This window comes from Cervus canadensis, chromosome X (genome assembly GCF_019320065.1).
Source record: "Cervus canadensis isolate Bull #8, Minnesota chromosome X, ASM1932006v1, whole genome shotgun sequence".
NCBI classification, from domain to species: Eukaryota; Metazoa; Chordata; class Mammalia; order Artiodactyla; family Cervidae; genus Cervus; species Cervus canadensis.
The window spans coordinates 12,171,094-12,191,423 of record NC_057419.1 but is presented as its reverse complement, the minus strand read 5'-3'; the positions used below and the strand labels follow the sequence as shown (position 1 = coordinate 12,191,423).

General features: G+C 49.2%; 1 protein-coding gene across 2 annotated transcripts in view; it reads left to right on the top strand.

The window, feature by feature from the left end:
* GPR143 (G protein-coupled receptor 143) overlaps window positions 1-18,576 on the top strand; it is a 34,968-nt gene extending 16,392 nt beyond the window's left edge. For both annotated transcript variants that reach the window (XM_043459521.1, XM_043459520.1), the window contains exons 6-9: window positions 2,341-2,449; window positions 4,150-4,267; window positions 5,632-5,875; window positions 18,105-18,576. In XM_043459521.1, the coding sequence (XP_043315456.1) occupies window positions 2,341-2,449; window positions 4,150-4,267; window positions 5,632-5,875; window positions 18,105-18,199 (566 nt within the window). In that variant the 3' untranslated portion in view covers window positions 18,200-18,576. The remainder of the gene's footprint in view (window positions 1-2,340; window positions 2,450-4,149; window positions 4,268-5,631; window positions 5,876-18,104) is intronic.
* The last annotated feature ends 1,754 nt before the right edge of the window (window positions 18,577-20,330 follow it).

Here is a 20,330-nt window from a genome sequence, read left to right as displayed (position 1 = left end):
CGGGGAGGAGGCCACGGGATGAGCCCCAGGTCTTGGGCCCCAGTCATTATCTAGGACCCCTGACCTCATCTGTCATCCTGCAGAGATGAGCAGAATGAAGCTAGGGAGAGTGAGTGCGTTTACATCAGTGACAGGGAGTGAGCCTACTCAGTCACGGGCTAGATGAAGTCTTGGCCAGCATCCGTTAGCGCACAGCCCGGGGACCCGTGGACTTTTTCCCTTCTACCTGGACTCATCCTGAGTCTGTCCTTGGCGTGCCCCCAAAGACCCAGTGTCCTTGAAAACTGGCGGAGGGGGAGATGGAAACAGGAGAGGAAAGGAAAGGTCAGCCGTGGGCCAGGGGCGGAGATGTCCATGGTGGGTTGGAGGGGGCTGGCTCCCCCTGTTGTCTGGGCCCGTGTCTTCTCCCAGCTGGGCAGGAAACAGGAAGGGGAGTGCAGGATGTGAGTCAGAGGCACCAGAATGTGTGCCCTGTGGGTCCCTCACGGGCAGAATTGGAATAAAGAAACACACCTCCGCAGAAAGGTCACTGGAGGATCGACTGTGGATTGCAGAACTTTAAGCGACATGCTCTGCTACTTAGGGAGACAACATCACCAAGGCTGTTTGGGTCTCCCTCTTTGTATCTGCATTGAAAACCAGTGTGTGTACACCTGTAACTAACACAACGTTGGAAATCAACTCAACTGCAATAAAAATTTAAAAACACACAGCCCCCATAGCCTATTAGAAAGAAAGAAAGAAAGTGAAGTCACTCAGTCTTGTCCGACTCTTTGTGATTCCATGGGTTGTAGCCTACCAGGCTTCTCCATCCATGGAATTTTCCAGGCAAGAGTACTGGAGTGGGTTGCCATTTCCTTCTCCAGGGGATCTTCCCGACCCAGGGATTGAACCCAGGCCTCCCACATTTTAGGCAGACGCTTTTACCGTCTGAGCCACATACAGCTTTTTTAAAAACATTGCATTAAAACCTAGTGATTAAAAAATAATGATTCATTTACATCAAATAAGTGAAAACTGCGTGTAGAAAAAACACTGGAAAGAAATACAGTAAGATGCTAACAGTAGTTGTCTCTGGGTTGACCATGGGTTATTAATTTTTTTTCTGAACTTCTTTTTATATTTTCCAACTTGTCTAAAGGAGGGATGCTAAATCTTTCAACATTTTAAAATAGCAAGTATGGGACTCCCCTGGTGGTCCAGGGTTGTTAGGACTAGGAGCTTTCACTGCAGGGGGGCCTGGGTTTAATCCCTGGTTGGGGAACTAAGATCCCACATGCAGAGAGTCTTGGCCAAAGAAAGAAAGAAATCAAGGATAAATTATTATTATTTTTAATTTTTTTGGCTGCACCTTTCAGCATGGGGCATCTTAGTTCCCTGACCAGAGATCGAACCTTCGCCTCCTGTGTTGGACGCATGGAGTCTTATAACCACTGAACCACCAGAGAAGTCCCCTAGTAAATTATTTTTATAATAAAAATTTAATTTTTATATTTAAAATATAAATTTTATATTTATATTTTTATAATAAAATAATTTTATATTTATATTTTATATTTATAAAAATAATTTTTATTATAAAACAAAAAGTATAAACTGTTAAAAATACAGTTCCTGAACTAATAAAATCCAGATAAAATTGGGGGTCTAGTTAACAGCACTGTACCAGTCTTGTTTTCTTCATGCTGACCAACGTGAGTGTGATTGTGGAAGACGTTAACATTGGGGGCAGCTGGTTGTAGCTATATGGGGACTCTACTATCTCTGTGTATCTTATATAAATCTAAAAGATTTCAAAAGTGAAAGTGAAAGTCATTCGAAAGACTCTTTGTGACCCCCGTGGGCTAGAAAGTCCATGGAATTCTCCAGGCCAGAATACTGGAGTAGGTAGCCAGCCTTTCCCTTCTCCAGGGGATCTTCCCAACCCCAGGGATCAAACCCAGGTCTGCACATTGCAGGGAGATTGTTTACCAGCTGAGCCACAAGGGAAGCCCTAGAATCCTGGAGTGGGTAGCCTCTCCTTTCTCCAGGGGATCTTCCTGACCCAGGAATCTAAAGGGGGTCTCCTGCGTTGCAGGCGAATTCTTTTCCATATGAGCTATCAGGGAAGCCACAAAGACTTCAAAGTAAACCTTTAAAAGCTATGTATTCCCCCCCCCACCCCCCCGCCCGCCCCGAGCGTCTGAGAAGCGCCCCCCAACTCCCACCCCATGCAGTGGTGAGAAAAGCATGGTTAGTATCTTGCTTCCTGCTCTCCAAGTTGACTTGCGGGCTCCCATCCACTTTGCTGCCCTTTGTAAATCATGAACATCACACACCGTCCCCCCCTGCTCTCCACAGTGGCCTCCTTACTTAAGGGAAGACAAGGCGTTTACACGGAGAACGAGAGACGCCTGGGAGCTGTGATCAAGACCCGATTCTTCAAAATAATGCTGGTTTTCATCGTTTGGTAACGTGCTTCTTTTTCTTTAAACTGTCCCTGGGAAGCGAAATGCAAGCTGCTTGTCAGGTGCCTTGCCAAGTGTGACCTGAGTTCCAGAGGCAGAGTCTTGGGAGAGGAAACCTTTTGAGGCTTGTCCAGATGGCCCTGGAGGCAATGCTGTCCAGACAGGAAGGCCGGTCTACAGTCATGACCTTCTAGAAAGATATTCACATCCGCTCCAATTATAGAGAATCCCTAAGAACAGAAAATCCTCACTTTAACGTGGACACATCCCAACCACTTGCCTCCCGAGTATTGTCCCATCACCGGGGTTAATGCTCAAATCAAATGCTTCATCATGCCTTCTAAACCCATCTTTTATTTTTGCATCCATCTTTGTATTATTTTTATTATTATTATTATTATTATTATTATTATTTGCTGCAATGTGAGGCATGTGGGATCTTACTTCCCCGGCCAGGGATTGAACCCTCATCCCTTGCACTAAAGTACCGAGTCCTGACCACTGGACAGCCAGGGAAGTCCCTGCATTTGTCTTGACAGCAGGGTTCCTGTATCTGATGAGACACAGGGGCAATGGCCCTTGTCTGTGTGATGACTCACAGCTCAGGGCAACAAGGACAGAGACCAGGGCTCCCCGGGCGGCCCAGTGGTTAGGACTCTAAGCTCCCACTGCAGGGGGCAAGAGTTCCATCCCTGGTTCAGGAAACTAAGATCCCGAAAGCTGTGGGGCACGGCCAGAAAAACAACTAAAAATAATAATAAAAAAAAAAGAAGCGTAGAGAGCAATCTTCATCCCCTCAGCGGCCTGCCCCCCACAGGCAGCCTGCCCCAGCATCTCAGGTGGGTGTGTTCTGTGCAAATAGATCTGTGACAAGTACCAAATCAGAAAGCCCTTTGCTGCAGTGACAGAGTGATTTGCAAGACAGGACACACGGTGGTGGTTAATAAGTTATCTGATGGGAGGAGGCTGGTTTGGACATTCTCCTGGGAGAGCCGTGAGTTACCTCCATCTGAAAATAGCCCGAGCCCGCCATTTCCAACTTCACCGACCTGCCGACACTAACGTCAGAAATTTCCGACATAAAACATCAAGGTTTGTGTTGGTCTCCAGCAAGATGGCAGCTTGCTCGTCAAAGGAGGAATGACTTCTGGGCTATTTGACGTGTGCTAGAACCTTCCACCCAATGTGATGTTGATTGTGACCTTCGGAAGGGTCTCTTGGTCTCTGCTTTTGGCCGAGTGGGGTGCCATCTCTGAGCTCTAATTCTTGGGGTGCTGGTTCCTCCTGCAGCTAATTGGTCACCCCTCCTGGGCTTCTAGGTCTTGGGAGACATGTTACCTGGAGCTTCTCAGGTGGTTCAGTGGATAAAAAAAATCTACCTGTAATGCCAGAGATGTGGGTTCGATCCCTGAGTTGGGAAGTTCCCCTGGAGAAGGAAATGGCAACCCTCTCCAGTATTCTTGCCTGGGAAATCCCATGGACAGAGGAGCCTGGCGGGCTACAGTCCATGGGGGCTGCAAAGAGATGGACACGTCGGAGATACTCAGCACTCATGCATGCAGACGTGTGCCCTGACCTCTGGCATTGAAAACAAATGATATTGTGACGCAATTATCCTCCCACTAAAAAATAAGCAAAAAATTTTAAAAAGCAAATGATATCGCATGTTCTCTTTACCTGTGGCCCATTTTCTTTCTCACAGCTGGTTCTCAAATGTCATCAATGAAAGCCTTTTGTTCTATCTTGAAATGCAACCAGATATCAACGGTAGCTCTTTGAAACAGGTCAGAAATGCAGCCAAGACCACATGGTTCATGATGGTAGGTCAATCGTGATTTAAAATGTACTTCCTAAAGAAAAAAACCAAAAAAACAAAAAAACCCCAGACAGGATAAAAACTACTGAGAAGTATGATCTATGTATGATCTAAGTATGATCTATGATTAAATATGCAGTGAGTTGAAGAGGTTGCAGGGGCCCCCATATCTGGCTGTGGTCCATGAGCTAGCTTGTGCATTCAATGTTGGCATCATTGTTAAATGGATATGACTCTGGTAAGTCAGTTTGGCAAGTGTCTCAAACCTTTCAGGCAGACTAAGAATATCTGAGAATTTCTCTGGAAGAAATGTTTCAGACTGAAAAAGCCACAGAGTTGGAGGTATTCCTTGGAACACTATCCATAAATATAAAGCATTCTAGACAACCCACATCTTTTTTTTTTTTTTTTAAAGGGATTGGTTAAGTAAATCACTGTCTTTGATCTTGATGGAATGGTATGCAGATGTTGAAAATGACAATGTAAAGCATGACAATTATGAAATCTCGTAATAAGTGAAAAATGCAGGATGTAGAGATTATACTCATTTCAACTCCCTAATCACACATGTAGGCAACAATATTGCCTAGAAACACAACACCATAATACGGTGGAAAGATCACGGATACATTGTCCTCGATGTTTCCAATATATTGTGTCTCCACTACAAAAACTCCATACAGGAGCTGTTAGTGGAGAGGTGCCTGGGTTTCCCTGGTGGCTTAGCAGTAGAGAATCCTCCTGCCAATGAAGGAGACCCCAGTTCGATTCCTGGGTCAGGAAGTTCCTCTGGAGAAGGGCATGGCAACCCACTCCAGTGTTCTTGCCTGGAGAATCCCATGGGCAGAGGAGCCTGGCGGGCTACAGTCCATGGACTTGCAAAGAGTTCAACACGACTTAGCAAATAAACAAGTGAGAGGCGTGCCGTGCCCTCAATTAAATACTTGCATATTCAGTGTTGGCGTCATTATTAAACGGATATGACTCTGGTAAGTCAGTTTGGCAAGTGTCTCAAACCTTTGAGGCAGACTAAGAATATCTGGGAATTTCTCTGGAAGAAATGTTGCAGACTGAAAAAGCCACAGAGTTGGAGGTATCCCTTGGAACACTGTCCATAAATACAAAGCGTTCTAGACAACCCACATCGTTGGGGTGATGCCTGGGACCTTCCTCTCCACCCGCCTGGTTTCCTGTGTCTCATGCACCTCTGAAGGCCCAGCACCTCCAAGCCAGTCTCTCTCTTGCCCCAAACCAGCCAACGGGGCACATCCCAGTTGAGGCCAGCCCTGTGCACCAGAGTGACCCCCGTGAGCCCTGATGCCCGTCGGCGCCCTGACTAATACGCTGTCTCTTTCTCCTCCCTCCCAGGGGATCCTGAATCCAGCCCAAGGTTTCCTCTTGTCCCTGGCCTTCTACGGCTGGACGGGCTGCCGCCTGACGCTTCCAGGTCCCAGCAGGGAGATCCCATGGGACTCCATGACCACCTCGGCCACCGAGGGGGCTCCCCCATCCCCCGGGGGCCCCCACAAGCCCGGGGAAAGCCCCACTCCCAAGAAGGAGCTTCCAGGCGGTGCACACACTTCCGACGAGGCCTTGAGCCTGCTGTCTGAAGGTAAGAGCCTCTGGGTAGGGGCAGGCCTAGGTTGGGGGCCCCGGGCTCCCCAGGAACTCCTTTGTCAACAACCAGGAGGCTCTCTGCCCTGTTTTCTGGAACCAGCTTCAGGGCATGAGTGGAAAGGGACCACCTTAATCTTGCAGCTCATCACTCACCTCTCCTTATAATGTGAGCATGGTGCCTTTTCTCTGCCTGCGTGCCATTTGGCTTCAGTCCTGTCGAAGTCTCTGCCACCCCAGGGACTGTTGCCCCGCCAGGCTCCTCTGTCCATGGGGATTCTCCAGGCGAGAATACTGTAGCGGGTTGCCATGCCCTCCTCCAGGGGATCTTCCCCACCCAGGGACTGAGCACCATAGCCTTGTGTTAATGATCACTAGCTCTGCCTTGGGATGCATGACATTCTGAGTCTGAGATAAATGGTCACTTCTCGCCCGGCGCTGACATTTCCTGTAAGACAATGGACAGTAGGTGACCTGACCTCTGGAGATTTTTACGTGCAGTTTTGGTTTGTCCACTTCATCCGGGGGCGTTTAAGACAAAATGCAGGTCACCCATCGCTGGCTCTTCCGCTCTGTCCTCTTCATTTCAAGACTCTCGCACTGTGGTCCTCAAATTGGTCCTCTTTTTAAAATCTTGTTCATCTAATTTGGACTGCCCTAGTGGCTCAGATGGTAAAGTGTCTGCCTACAATGCCGGAGACCCGGGTTCGATCCCTGAGTCGGGAAGATTCCCCTGGAGAAGGAAATGGCAAACCCACTCCAGTACTCTTGCCTGGAGGATCCCATGGATGGAGGAGTCTGGTGGGCTATAGTCTGTGCGGTCGCAAAGAGTGTCACACAACTGAGCGACTTCACTTTCACTTTTCAGCTAATTTGTGGTTAATGTCCATTAGCCCAACTGATATGGAGGATGAAAGTATCATTTTAAGGCCCAAATAATGTTTCTCTAAAGCTTGAAAGTGAAACTTTCACTTGAGTGGGAAGATGAAGCAAATGGGGAGGAATAGAACTAAATGGCCATGAAGGGGACTTCCCTGTTGGGCCAGGAGTTAAGACTCAGCCCTGCCCCTGCAGGGGGCAAGGGTTCAATCCTTGATCTGGAACTAAGCTTCCCACATGCCATGTGGTGTGGCCCAAAAAAAAAAAAGGGTCATGAAAATTTCCAATCTTCATTTAAAATATCAAGGTAGAGCAATCTGGGCTAAAGATGTGGGTTCAGTTTAGTTCATCTCAGTCGCTCAGTGGTGTCCAACTCTTTGTGACCCCATGGGCTGCAGCACGCCAGGCCTCCCTGTCCATCACCAACTCCCAGAGCTTGCTCAAACTCGTGTCCATCGAGTTGGTAATGCCATCCAACCATCTCATCCTCTGCCGTCCCCTTCTCCTCCTGCCTTCAATCTTTCCCAGCATCAGGGTCTTTTCGAATGAGTCAGGTCTTCACATCAGGTGGCCAAAGGATTGGAGTTTCAGCTTCAGCATCAGTCCTTCGAATGAATATTCAGGACTGATTTCCTTTAGGAAGGACTGGTTGGATCTCCTTGCAGTCCAAGGGACTCTCAAGGGTCTTCTCCAACACCACAATTAAAGATGTGGGTACAAGTCAGCAAACAGAATGATTCCTACATACGAGACCCCCGCGTCTATACCATAGGCTGTATGCTGAGGAACCGCAAGGCCTCAGGAACTGGAGGCATTTTCGAATAAAGTGGTAATCTTGGAAATGAGATAAGGCTGTCTTAATCTCGGGCATGTTTCCTTTCTCCTTTCCAGCCACTTTGCTTTCATAAGACAGAAAATACTGTTACGTGTCAGAGAAAAGCCCAGAGATACAAACTCGAAGCCTCTCCCCGTCTGCACTGTTAGGAGGAAGCTTGACTTGCTTATCATATCCTTAAGCCTCTATCTGCTACTTCAGGATTCATTTCCAGGCCAACAGGCTTCTACCGAGCCTCCGTCATTAAGCGTCTAATGCGGTGTCTGGCACTTACTCGCCACTTAACAGAAAAGTCAACTGAATTTGAACAAATATTCACTGAGTGCTTGCAACCCGGTCAAAACCACTTTAGCTGCGGCAGGGGCTGGGGTGTGAGCATCTCTGAGGAGTATCACGTGGGGAACTTAGAAATAAAGACTTACAAATAAATAAAAGGCTAAACTTACATGTCGTTTGGCGGTGCGAAGCTGGAGAGAGGCAGTTGGGGAAGAGATCTGTCAACGGGTGTTTACAGATTCTGCATTTTTATCTTGCGGCCAGCAAAAGGCCAGTTAAGGTTTTGAGCGGAGACAGAACGCTTACATTTGCTCGTAGGACTAACCTAGTGACTGGAAAATTCCATGGATGGATGAGCCTGGTGGGCTACAGTCCACGGGGTCACAGAGAGTCAGACACGACTGAGTGACTTCACTTTCACGACCGTGGCAACAGTTCACAGTGAGGGTTTTGTGTATAATTCCTAATGACAATTTGAGTTCAAAATACGAAGAGCATCTTTGTGAAGAATCATGATTTCCCACAAGCTGTCCCATCTTTCCAATAATCCCTTGCTTTTCCATACGTTCTCCTTCTCCATGCAATCCCCAGTGCTTACGACAAAGCTCTATTTCCCCCTAATTCCCTACTTTTCTCTCCAATCGTGTGTCTTTTCTGCAACGCCACACTTCTCCCACAGTTTTCTTTCTTTCTTATAATCCTTGCCTTGCCCACAACTCTCCATTTGCCCACAACTTTCAGTTTCATTCCAGAATTCCTCTTTCGAATAATTTTACTTTCCCACAGGTCTTTGCTATCTGTGGTCAGTCTCATATCGCCATTTTATCTCCTACGGTTCTGTTCCCGACCACATTTCAGTTCTGCCATTTTATTCTTTTACGATTTTCTGTTCTCATTTTTGTTTTTTTCTTTTCCACAACTGCCCATTCATCCCAGAATTATTCTCCCAGGGTTCCCCCAACCCTCTTTTCCACGATGACCAGCCTCTCCCACAACACGCTTTCCCCATAATGAAACAGAGTAAGACTGTATGGTTCTTGCCCACCCTCCGCCCTTCCATCGTCTTCTCTGCCTGCCTGCTGCCGGTGGAGAAGTTTAGTCAAAGAATAAGTTTAATCAGAGAGGTGAGACATGCTGAAACAAAGGAAAACAATCAGAGGAGACCAAATAATAATAATGTAGTCATTAAGTGTAGTGAGACTTCTGCCGTGGCTCAAACGGTAAAGAATCTGTCTGCGAGGCAGGAGACCCAGGTTCGATCCCTGGGTTGGGAAGATCCCCTCGAGAAGGGAATGGCAACCCACTCCAGTATTCTTGCCTGGACAATTCCATGGACAGAGAGGAGCCTGGTGGGCTACAGTCCACGAGGTTGCAAAGAGTTGGACATGACTGACCGACTAACACACATACACAAGGACCTTTAGTTCTTTCTGAAGGGCTATAGATAATATTCTGAGCCACATCCTGTGAGCTGTCTTATAGATACCAAAACAGACCAGGTGGAAAGGTTAATTACATGATGACCTGACTGTACCCAGGACTTGAGCTGCCAACAATTCCCAGAACTCACGGCTAAGACATGGGGACACTTGCACCTGGGAACTAAAGATTATCTGTACCTAAAACAACCATGATGATGCTAGCCAGATAACCGATGACCAATGTGAAGATGACTATCAGAGATGACTATACCGTTTCAGCATGTAACCACCCCCCTAACTTTGTCTATAAAAGCTGTCACCCCCTGCCTATCGGGGAGTTGGCCTTTGGACAGACATCTGCCACCCTCCCCCTGCAGTTGCCGGAATCTGAAATAAAGCAAATTTTTCCTTTCCACCAACCTGGCCCGTTTACTGGCTTTTGAACGGCGAGCAGCCAGACCGTTTCATGCATACCTTTTGGTAACATTAATTCTCTGTTCTGACAATTCCGTATCTCTCCCGCAAGTTCCTGTCCTTTCCCACAGCACCCTCTCTCACGATTCTGTCTCTCCCACCTCTCTGTATCCTCCGACACAATTCCGTGGCTCCCGAAGTTCCTTTTTCTCTCCCAAATGCTAGTCTTTCTCATGGTTCTCTTTTCCCCCATCATCCCTCATCTCCCTCTTGCAGTTTTCTCCCCTTCTGCAATTCTGTTGCTCTCACAAGACCTTGTCTTTCCCTCCACTCCCTGTTTCCTCTTTCTTTGTTCTCCCCTCACACACGGTTCTATTTTGCACAATTCTTCCCTTGATCTTCAGAGTTCCCTGTTCTCTCCCACACTTCCCCGTTACCTTCCACGTGTTTCTATTCTGTCTCATCCGTCTTGTCGTCTCTTATTCTTTCCTGCCACCCACGTGCGGTCCACATAACTCCAGGTGGCTCCATGGGTTGCCAATGCCAGGGGAGTGAGGGAGTTAACACACCCCAGGGCCTCCAATCTGTCAGGCCGGCTAAACCTTGAAGGCGATTCCACAACTTGCCGGGGATTCAGGGCAAGGTGTCATACGTTCTCTATAGCTTATGCTCCGTGCCTCCCAGTTGGGATTGCCCATCTAGGGCTTTGAGGTGTCAAGGGATCCAAGAGACAACGGCCCAGGGCCCAAGAGACGACATGCCTCCCCAAATGGTAGGTCTACATGGAGACGGGAAGCTCCCAAGAGCCCGCCTGGACTGGCGAGGCTCACTGCCGGGAGTTGCTAGGGAGGGGCCCTGGCCCTTGGGCACTGTGAGGTCACCAGCAGCTGCACTTCCTGCAAGGACACTCGGGTATTCACAGACCACTGATGCAGAATGAGTACACACCCACCACGGCCTTGTTGGATTTGCTAAGACCAGAGTAGAAACCCATGGAAAGGCAGACATGCTGGAAAGCATCGGTGCAGACAGCAGACCATCTCAGCCCAGGTGGGGCTAGGCTTGGGAAGAGGGGAGAAGGGGTCATCTGCAATGGTCCTGGCATCTGAGACTCGTAGAGTGGTTGTGGCAAGAAGGGGTCTCCTTTGTGGAGCCTGAGAGGACAGCGAAGGATGCAAGAACTTTGAAGAAAAAAAAAAAAAAACACAGGGTGAAGAGCATGCCCTAAAGTGTCAGGTCACGAGGGTGGGTGCTCAGCTGAGACCTCGATCATGAGCCACCGTGTGACCCTCCAGGCCATGGTCTTTCTGCAAGAACTACAGAAACTGTTAATGCTCAGGATGTGAGCGTTAACAGTGTGGGGTGACCCTGTGAGAAATCAAAGCCTTTATGAAGCGCCTCCAGCAGGAATGCGGTTTCGGAACCGGAAGTCGTCTTCCCAGCTGCTGCCTGGTTTCCAGTTGAGCTGTTTCAAATCCTAAAAGATGATGCTGTGAAAGGGCTGCCCTCAATATGCCAGCAAATTTGGAAAACTCAGCAGTGGCCACTGGACTGGAAAAGAGCAGTTTTCATTCCAATCCCAAAGAAAGGCAATGCCAAAGAATGCTCAAGCTACCACACAATTGCATTCATCTCACACACTAGCAAAGTAATGCTCAAAATTCTCCAAGCCAGGCTTCAGCAATACATGAACTGTGAACTTCCAGATGTTCAAGCTGGGTTGAGAAAAGACAGAGGAACCAGAGATCAAATTGCCAACATCTGCTGGATCATTGAAGAAGCAAGAGAGTTCCAGAAAAACATCTACTTTTGCTTTATTGACTATGCCAAAGCCTTTGAATATGTGAATCATAACAAACTGTGGAAAATTTTTAAAGAGATGGGAATACCAGATCACCTGACCTGCCTCCTGAGAAAGCTGTATGCAGGTCAGGAAGCAACAGTTAGAACTGGACATGCAACAACAGACTGGTTCCAAATAGGAAAAGGAGTACATCAAAGTTGTATATTGTCACCCTGCTTATTTAACTTATATGCAGAGTACATCATGAGAAACGCTGGGCTGGAGGAAGCACCAACCAGAATCAAGGTTGCCTGGAGAAATATCAATAACCTCAGATATGCAGATGTCACCACCCTTATGACAGAAAGTGAAGAAGAACAAAAGAGCCGGTTGATGAAAATGAAAGAGGAGACTAAAAAATTTAGCTTAAAACTCAACATTCAGAAAACCAAGATCATGGCATCCAGTCCCATCACCTCATGGCAAATAGATGGGGAAACAGTGAGAAACTATTTGGGGGGGCTCCAAAATCACTGCAGATTAGGACTGCAGCCATGAAGTTAAAATATGCTTGCTGCTTGGAAGAAAAGCTAAGACCAACCTAGACAGCATATTAAAAAGCAGAAACATTACTTAACTGACAAAGGTCCATCTAGTCAAAGTTAAGGTTTTTCCAGTGGTCATGTACGGATGGGAGAGCTGGACTATAAAGAAAGCTGAGCGACAAAGAATGGATGCTTTTGAACTGTGGTGTTGGAGAAGACTCTTGAGAGTCCCTTCATTGGAAGGACTGATGCTGAAGCTGAAACTCCAATACTTTGGCCATGTGGTGCGAATAACTGACTTCTTGGAAAAGACCCTGATGCTGGGAAAGATTGAAGGGGATGGTTTAGTCGCTAACTTGTGCCTGACTCTTTGTGACCCCATGGACGGTAGCCCACCAGGCTCCTCTGTCCATGGGATTCTCCAGGCAAGAATACTGGAGTGGGTTGCCATTCCCTTCTCCAGGGGATCTTCCCGACCCAGGAATCGAACCAGGGTCTCCTGCATTGCAGGCAGATTCTTTACCAACTGAGCTATCAGGGAAGCCCAACCAAGCGCGAGGTCCAAGCTAAATTGTTTCCTTCTTGCAGTTGTAGTAAAAAGCTTCATCAAAGCAAAGTGCCGAGAGACTGGAGGTACGTGAATCCTTCTTCCAGCCTCAAGGTTAAAAGCATCTTCATCCCAATTTAGCCATGACGTGATAAGCTCTATCTCACAGCCCTTGCACAGTGAGCGGTCTCTCCCTTTGAGTTAGTTAGTTTCTAAGTAACTTTGAGTGTGAGTCGCTCAGTTGTGTCCAACTCTCTGCGACCCCACAGACTGTAGCCCACCAGGCTCCTCTGTCCATGGGATTCTCCAGGCAAAAATACTGGAATGAGTTGCCATTTCCTTCTCCAGGGGAATCTTCCCAACCCAGGGATCGGACCCAAGTCTCCTGCATTATAGGCAGACTCTTTAGCATCTGAGGGCATAAACACGTTTGCAAGACACCCTGACAGCATCTCGTGGTCTCTTGGGGACATGAGTGACTTTTACCGGCTGCGTGGCTGGCACAGCCTCAGCGATCAAGGGAGCTTTTGGGAAGTGAGACTGGGGTGTGGGCTGTCTGTCCATTACCTTGCCAGCATGATGCTGGAGTTGGGGTTGCTGGTGGCTGGACCGGTGGGACTCCACTTGATGGTGTATATCTCTTTGCTGTGTGCCTGAAGGTCGTGGACACATGTGTCCTGCTTCATACTCCAGATCTAGGGGACACAACAGGATCGCGGTGAGCAAAGGCTGATTCTCCCACCGGGTGTGGGGGTGGGGAGGTTCGTCACCGTTCCTGCCTGGAGCATTGCAGAGGTTTCTCTTGTCCCTGGTAAGCTCAAGGCCAGCGGGTTGGGCGGCTGACAACGGGCAGGTGCTTCACAGGCAGAGGCGTCCGCTGACCACCAGGGGGCGGCCGTAAGAAAGGCTGGGGGCGGGCGGCGGTCCAAAGGACCCTGATCTGATCTCAGAAGCTAGGCAGGGTCCGGTTGGGTCTAGTTAGTACTTGGATGGGAGAAAGGCCTCAGGAACGGAAGAGGGCTCCGTGGGAACACGGCTAATAAACAGGGCTTCACTGCCGGGGCAAGCGGCACGCCGTTTGCAGAGAGAAAAGATGACAGAGACAGCAAGGGAGCTCATGACAGAACGGTCAGCTGCAGGAGCAGCACTGGGTTTGAAGACAGTGCAGGGCTCTGGGGGTCACCTAGGGTCATACCAGCCTTACCTTCAATATCACGTCATCAGAACAGGAGGCTAGCAACATGCCAGAAGGATCCCATTTGATGGCGTTGACCTCATTCTGCAAGAGAGCCAAAGGGTGAAAAAGAAAGAAAGAAAGGAAGGCAGGCCTGGGTGTAGTAAACACAAGCGTCCAGCAGGGGGCGGGAGCGCTCTGTCTTCTCTGCAAAAAGCCTGAGACTAGTAAACACAAGCTTCCAGCAGGGGGCAGGAGCGCTCTGTCTGCTATGCAAAAAGCCTGGGAGCAGTAAACACAAGCGTCCAGCAGGGGACAGGAACGCTCTGTCGTCTCTGCAAAAAGTCCGGGAGTAGTAAGCACAAGCATCCAGCAGGGGGCACGATCGCTCTGTCTTCTATGCAAAAAGCCCGGGAGTAGTAAGCACAAGCGACCAGCAGGGGATGGGAGCGCTCTGTGTTCTCTGCAAAAAGCCTGGGAGTATAATAAAATTAAATGGGGGAAAAAAAAAAGGAAGAAAAAAAAAAAAGGCCCGGGCGTAGTAAACACAATCATCCAGCAGGGGGCAGGATCGCTCTGCCTTCTATGCAAAAAAGCCCGGGAGTAATAAGCACAAGTGACCAGCAGGGGGCAGGAGCGCTCTGTCTTCTATGCAAAAAGCCTGGGAGTAGTAAACAAGCAGAAGCGTCCCGGAGGGGGCAGGAGCGCTCTCTTCTCACTGAAAAACGCCTGGGAGTAGTAAGCACAAGCGGCCAGCAGGGGGCAGGAATGCTCTGTCTTCTATGCAAAAAATCTGAGACTAGTAAGCCCAAGTGGCCAGCAGGGGGCAGGAGCGCTCTGTTCTTGGTGAAAAAATGCCTGGGAGTAGTAAGCAGAAGCTTCCAGCAGGGGGCAGGAGCGCTCTGTCCACACTGCAAAAAGCCTGGGACCTGTCACACAATTTGAATGCAGAGTTCCAAGAATGCAGAGTTATCAAGAAAGCAACAGTTAGAACTGGACATGGAACAACAGACTGGCTCTAAACAGGGAAAGGAGTACATCAAGGCTGTATATTGTCACCCTGCTTATTTAACTTATATGCAGAGTACATCATGAGGAACGCTGGGCTGGAAGAAGCACCAGCTGGAATCAAGATTGCCAGGAGAAATATCAATAACCTCAGATATGCAGATGACAGCACCCATATGGCAGAAAGCAAAGAAGTACTAAAGAGCCTCTTGATGAAAGTGAAATAAGAGAGTGAAAAAGTTGGCTTAAGACTCAACATTCAGAAAACTAAGATCATGGCATCTGGTCCCAGCACTTCATGGCAAATAGATGGGGTAACAGTGGAAACAGTGGCAGACTATTTTGGGGGGCTCCAAAATCACTGCAGACAGTGACTGCAGCCATGAAATTAAAAGACACTTACTCCTTGGAAGGAAAGTTATGACCAACCTAGACAGCATATTAAAAAGCAGAGACATTAAAAGGTCCGTCTAGTAAAAGTTATGGTTTTTCCAGTAGTCATGTATGGATGGGAGAGTTGGACTGTAAAGAAAATTGAGCAGATGCTTTTGAACTGTGGTGTTGGAGAAGACTCTTGAGAGTCCCTTGGACTGCAAAGATATCCAACCAGTCCATGCTAAAGTCCTAAATCAGTCTTGAATATTCATTGGAAGGACTGATGCTGAAGCTGAAGCTCCAATCCTTTGGCTACCTGGTGCGAAGAGCTGACTCACTTGAAAAGACCCAGATGCTGAGAAGGTGGGAGGAGAAGGGGTCGACAGAGGATGAGATGGTTGGATGGCATCACTGACTCAACAGACATGAGTTTGAGCAAGCTCTAGGAGTTGGTGATGGACAGGGAAGCCTGGTGTGCTGCAGTCCATGGGGTGACAAAGAGTTGGACACGACTGAGCGACTGAACTGAACTGACTGCCTGGTCTCCAGGAGGAGCGGGTTCTCTGTTCCAGTAAAACGGCTGCTCCCACCATCTCGATGGGCAACCTGGACTCTCCTGAGATGTGGCTGCAGGGTCCATGGCCGTTGACGTGAGCCCTTCCCCCACCCCCCATCTTCTAAATTCCTCTGCTCTCTGAGGGCTCATCACTCTTGGTGTGACCTACTCTGACCTAGATCCCCCCAGACTCATCTTCATCCTGCCCTGAGAGGACTCTCCGAGTGCCTCTCCCCACGCAGGCCGCGGTAGGGTTTCGTGTGGTGGTCATGGAGACGCTACAGGCACACACTTGCTTTTTCTTGGTCGTAATCATAGCCTCTTCCTGTATCTCAGGCTTCTCCAGGTATTTACGTCCCTGAGGCTCTCTCTTCTCTTCCTTGAGTAGTCTCCAAAACTCTGCACGCGTTAAACAGGGCTCGTTTCTGCCTGTCTTGATACTTAGTGTGTTAATGCTCAGAGGGACCCGTGTGGCCTCCCCCTGATGTCAAGGCCGTGACCCCACAGGATTTATGCATCCCACATTTGTTTATGGAGCCCCTTCTATGTGTCAGGGGCCATACATACTACAGTGACTAAGAGAAATGAATGCACTGTCCACGACACTCTCCATTCTAGCGGCAGAGAGAATGAAAATCACAAAGAATTGAAGGATGTCCCTGGTGGTCTATGGGGAAGAATCCACTGGCCAGTGCCAGGGACACAGGATCGATCCCTGGGCCGGGAAGACTCCCATATGCTGGGGGCGGGGGGCAACTAAGCCCATGCACCACAAGTCCTGACCAGGAAGTGCTAGGAAGGACCCCAGCGGTTCCTTGGTGGTCCTTGGTGCTGTGAAGGACTCTTGGTGGTCCGGTGGTTAAGAATTTGCTTTGCGATGCAAGGAACGCTGGTCTGACCTCTGGTCCAAGAAGATGCCACATGCCACGGGGCAGCAAAGCCCATGTGCCACCAACTACTCAGCCTATGAGTCACAAATACTGAAATCCATGCACCCTAGAGTCTGCTCTGCAACAAGAGAAGCAACCACACTAAGTCTGCTTACTGCAACTAGAGAAAGCCCACGTGTAGCAACAAAGGCCCAGCCAGCTAGAAACAATTTAAAATAATGCACTTAAAGCACAAGTGACTCAAGGAGAACAAAAAAAGGTTGGACATCATGGAAATTTAAAAAGTTAAAAATATAAATAAAGGAAAAGGGAAGTGCTGTGAACAATGGCATATTCATAGAGGGCAGGAGACTGGTTTTAGCTAGGCCTCCAGGCCCCTCCTTGAGAATGAAGTAACATTTGAGTTGAGACCTGAGTGCAGTGTGGGAGTGAGCCACAAGAAAATCCAGAGAGTTTCATAGGCAGAAAAGGGGACGTGCAAAGGCCCTGTGGCAGGACTGAGCTTGGGTGTAAAGAAGCCTGTGCTTGAAGGTTCTGAGTGAGGAGAGGGCTGTGACAGGGACAAGCTGCAGCCGTCCGCAGGGCATGTAGGTTGAGGGAGTTTGGGATTTGGAGGTTTTCAGCAAACGCAGGTTTTCTCCTGCCTCATGCACAGTTGAAAAGGCCACCCTTCCGTATGTCTTCCATGGCTCATTCCAGACACACACACACACACACACACATACACACACACACACACACACACACACACACACCCCTAGAACCTGGCACAACAGCAGGCAAGCCTGGGTATTTCACACACACACACACACACACACACACACACACACGCGCACGCGCGCGCACACACACACACACACACACACACACACACCCTAGAACCTGGCACAACAGCAGGCAAGCCTGGGTATTTCTGCCCTGAGAGAATAATTCGCACATCTGTTCCCACAGGGTCCGGAGGAAGGTGTGTCACTGGGATGGATTAAACGGGCCTCTAGGAGTACAGTTTTGGCAAGTGACGCCTGGCTTTTCATTCCACTGATTGCTCCCAACACCCTCCCTCCTCTTCCTCCAACCACGTGGCATCATCTGTGAAAAGGCCACTCTCAGTTTTAGCAAGAGAAGGCCTCCAGGCACCTCCTGGAATTGCTCCAGTGGTTGCCCGAGTGACCCCTCTAGGACCACAGAGCACTGAGATATCTGGACCCCTGATTTAGCGCAAGTCCCAGGGCCCTGAAGCTGCGCGGTGTCAACAGGCCCGGTTTCCATTTGCTCAGCGGCGTCCACGGGGTTTGGCTGAGAGTGTCTCCAGGCAGGGTAGTGGGGTGGATACCGTCATGACATCAGTCAAGTTGCCCGAGATGATTCTGTAGGGTTCGCTGTGTCCTTTATGGATGCTTTAATCCCACGTAGGTGGACGTATTGTGTGTTTATCTTTTTTCTCTTTTGAATACGGCCGTGCAACTTGTGGAAGGCACTCCCAGACACTTACACCGACCCGTGACATTCTTTCTTCCTCCCCAGGTTCCGACGGCAGCACCATCGAAATCCACGTCGCAAGCGTGTCCCGCGGCGGCAAGGCGGCGGACTCTGTTCCGCAAGTCCGAGGAGACCCGTAGAGAGGACGAGACGGGGCTGGGGCGGGGGCGGGGGGGATTGTCAGGCCCTCTGTGTGTGTTTTCAGACGCGGGGGTTCTCATCACTCACACAGTGCTCTCGGCCCCTCAGTCGGCACACTGCGGGGTGTAGTGTACGCCCCCCCGCTCACTGAATCTTCCAGCCATCACAGTTAAGAGCGTGTTCCCTGGAAGCCTCTGTGTGATGCAGAGGCCCAACGTGGGCCTGTGCTTGAGAACCAAAGGCAGATTCCCTTCGAGGCCTGCAGATGTCCTGAGTGTCTGTGGACGTTCGTTTTTCTGATCTGGCTGTAATGTCAACGCCAGACCCAGGTCCTTGGAAGAGTTAATAATGATAATAAAGAAGTAGTTGTGTCCGAGCTCCCAGCCTGACTTGGGGTCTGCCTGAATAATAACCTCTAAGCGAAGGCTCTTGTATAAGATAAGTGATGATGCAGGGACCGGTGACGCACCTGGGAGCAAGTTCCTCATCCACCACTAGGGGGAAGAGGAGGGCAGGCTTGGACCACCAGGTTAGCCTTTGGTGGGTCCTCAGCTGTGTTGAGCGGTGGTGATTCAGTCTAAGGGAGGCTTCCATTCCGTTCAGTCGCTCAGCGTGCCCGACTCTCTGCGACCCCATAGACTGCAGCACGCCAGGCCTCCCTGTCCATCACCAGCTCCCGGAGCTTGCTCGAAGGCATGTCATTCGAACTGGTGATGCCATCCAACCATCTCATCCTGTGTTGTCCCCTTCTCCTCCCGCCTTCAATCTTTCCCAGCATCAGGGTCTTTTCCAAGAAGTCAGTTCTTCACATCAGGTGTCCAAAGTATTGGAGCTTCAGCATCAGTCCTTCGAATGAATATTCAGGACTGATTACGTTTAGGATGGACTGGTTGGATCTCCCTGCAGTCCAAGTCTTCTCCAACACCACAGTTCAAAAGCATCAGTTCTTTGTCACTCAGCCTTCTTTATGGTCCAACTTTCACATCCACACATGACTATGGGAAAAACCGTAGCTTTGATTATATGGGCTTAGGACCTGACTCTGCTCAAATCACTGCCAACGTTTCCATCTTTCCATAACTTTACATATATAATAATATAAAACTGTCCTTTGGTATCCATGAGGGGTTTGTTCTGGACATCCCAAGGATACCAAAATCCACAGGTGCCCTACACATCTGCATGGTCTACATTTGTGGGGCAGTGTGGAGGACTGTCTGTTTACAGACTTGATGTATTATAAATATACATGTGTATATACGTTTTGGGGGATGAAAATATTGTACATACTACACACAGGAGACACAGGCCACCTAGGTAAGTCTATGGCACAAGCACACACCATTTCCTCAGTTTTGCCATGTGACCCTCATTCACATCAAGATCAGAACTCTGTCTTGCTTGGGGAAAGCTGTCCAGGCTGCTGCTGGATTTGTGCTTTCAGAGTCCTAGGGCCACAGAGGGGATTCAGGGCATCCCATGACCATGACCGTGGTACCCAGGGCTGCAGGCTCCTAAAGCTGCCCTTGTTATGACATCACAGCCACCTTGACCCAAGATGTCCAGCAGCAGTAAAAAGGACATTTGAGCTTTTCTGGGTTCTTAACCTCTGTATTGATATCCTGTCTGCCCAAATCATCAGAAGCCCTGACGTCTCTCCTCTGAGGGTTCCTCCTGCCGAGCGAGACACAGCCCCAACCCAACTCTAGAGCAAAGATGCTAGCTGCTGGCTTTCCCAGGCTCCCTTGCAGCTAGAGCGTGTCTCAGACAGGCCTGGCGCGGCTGAGGAGACTCATGCCCCAATTCAATGTTGGAAGCTGATGCACAAGGCAATGGGCTGTGCAGAAGCAATTCCAGGAAGGGGTTGGCAGCTGGAACGTCTGCTTTGGAAGGCAGCCTGGGTGAATTCCTAGGGGCGAGCCCAGTGTCTGGCATTGAGGTGTGGGCAGCTCCCCAGTACTGTGTGTGTTACCTGCATGGGCCCGATTCTGTGCCCGGCTCTGGCTGCTTCTGTCTGTCCTGCCCCCACGCCTGGGATACCCCAGAGCTGATTAGTATACTCCTCAGTCATTCTGGCTTCCGTTAGCCAGAGTCCAGTGGCTCAGCTGGTAAAGAATCTGCCTGCAATGC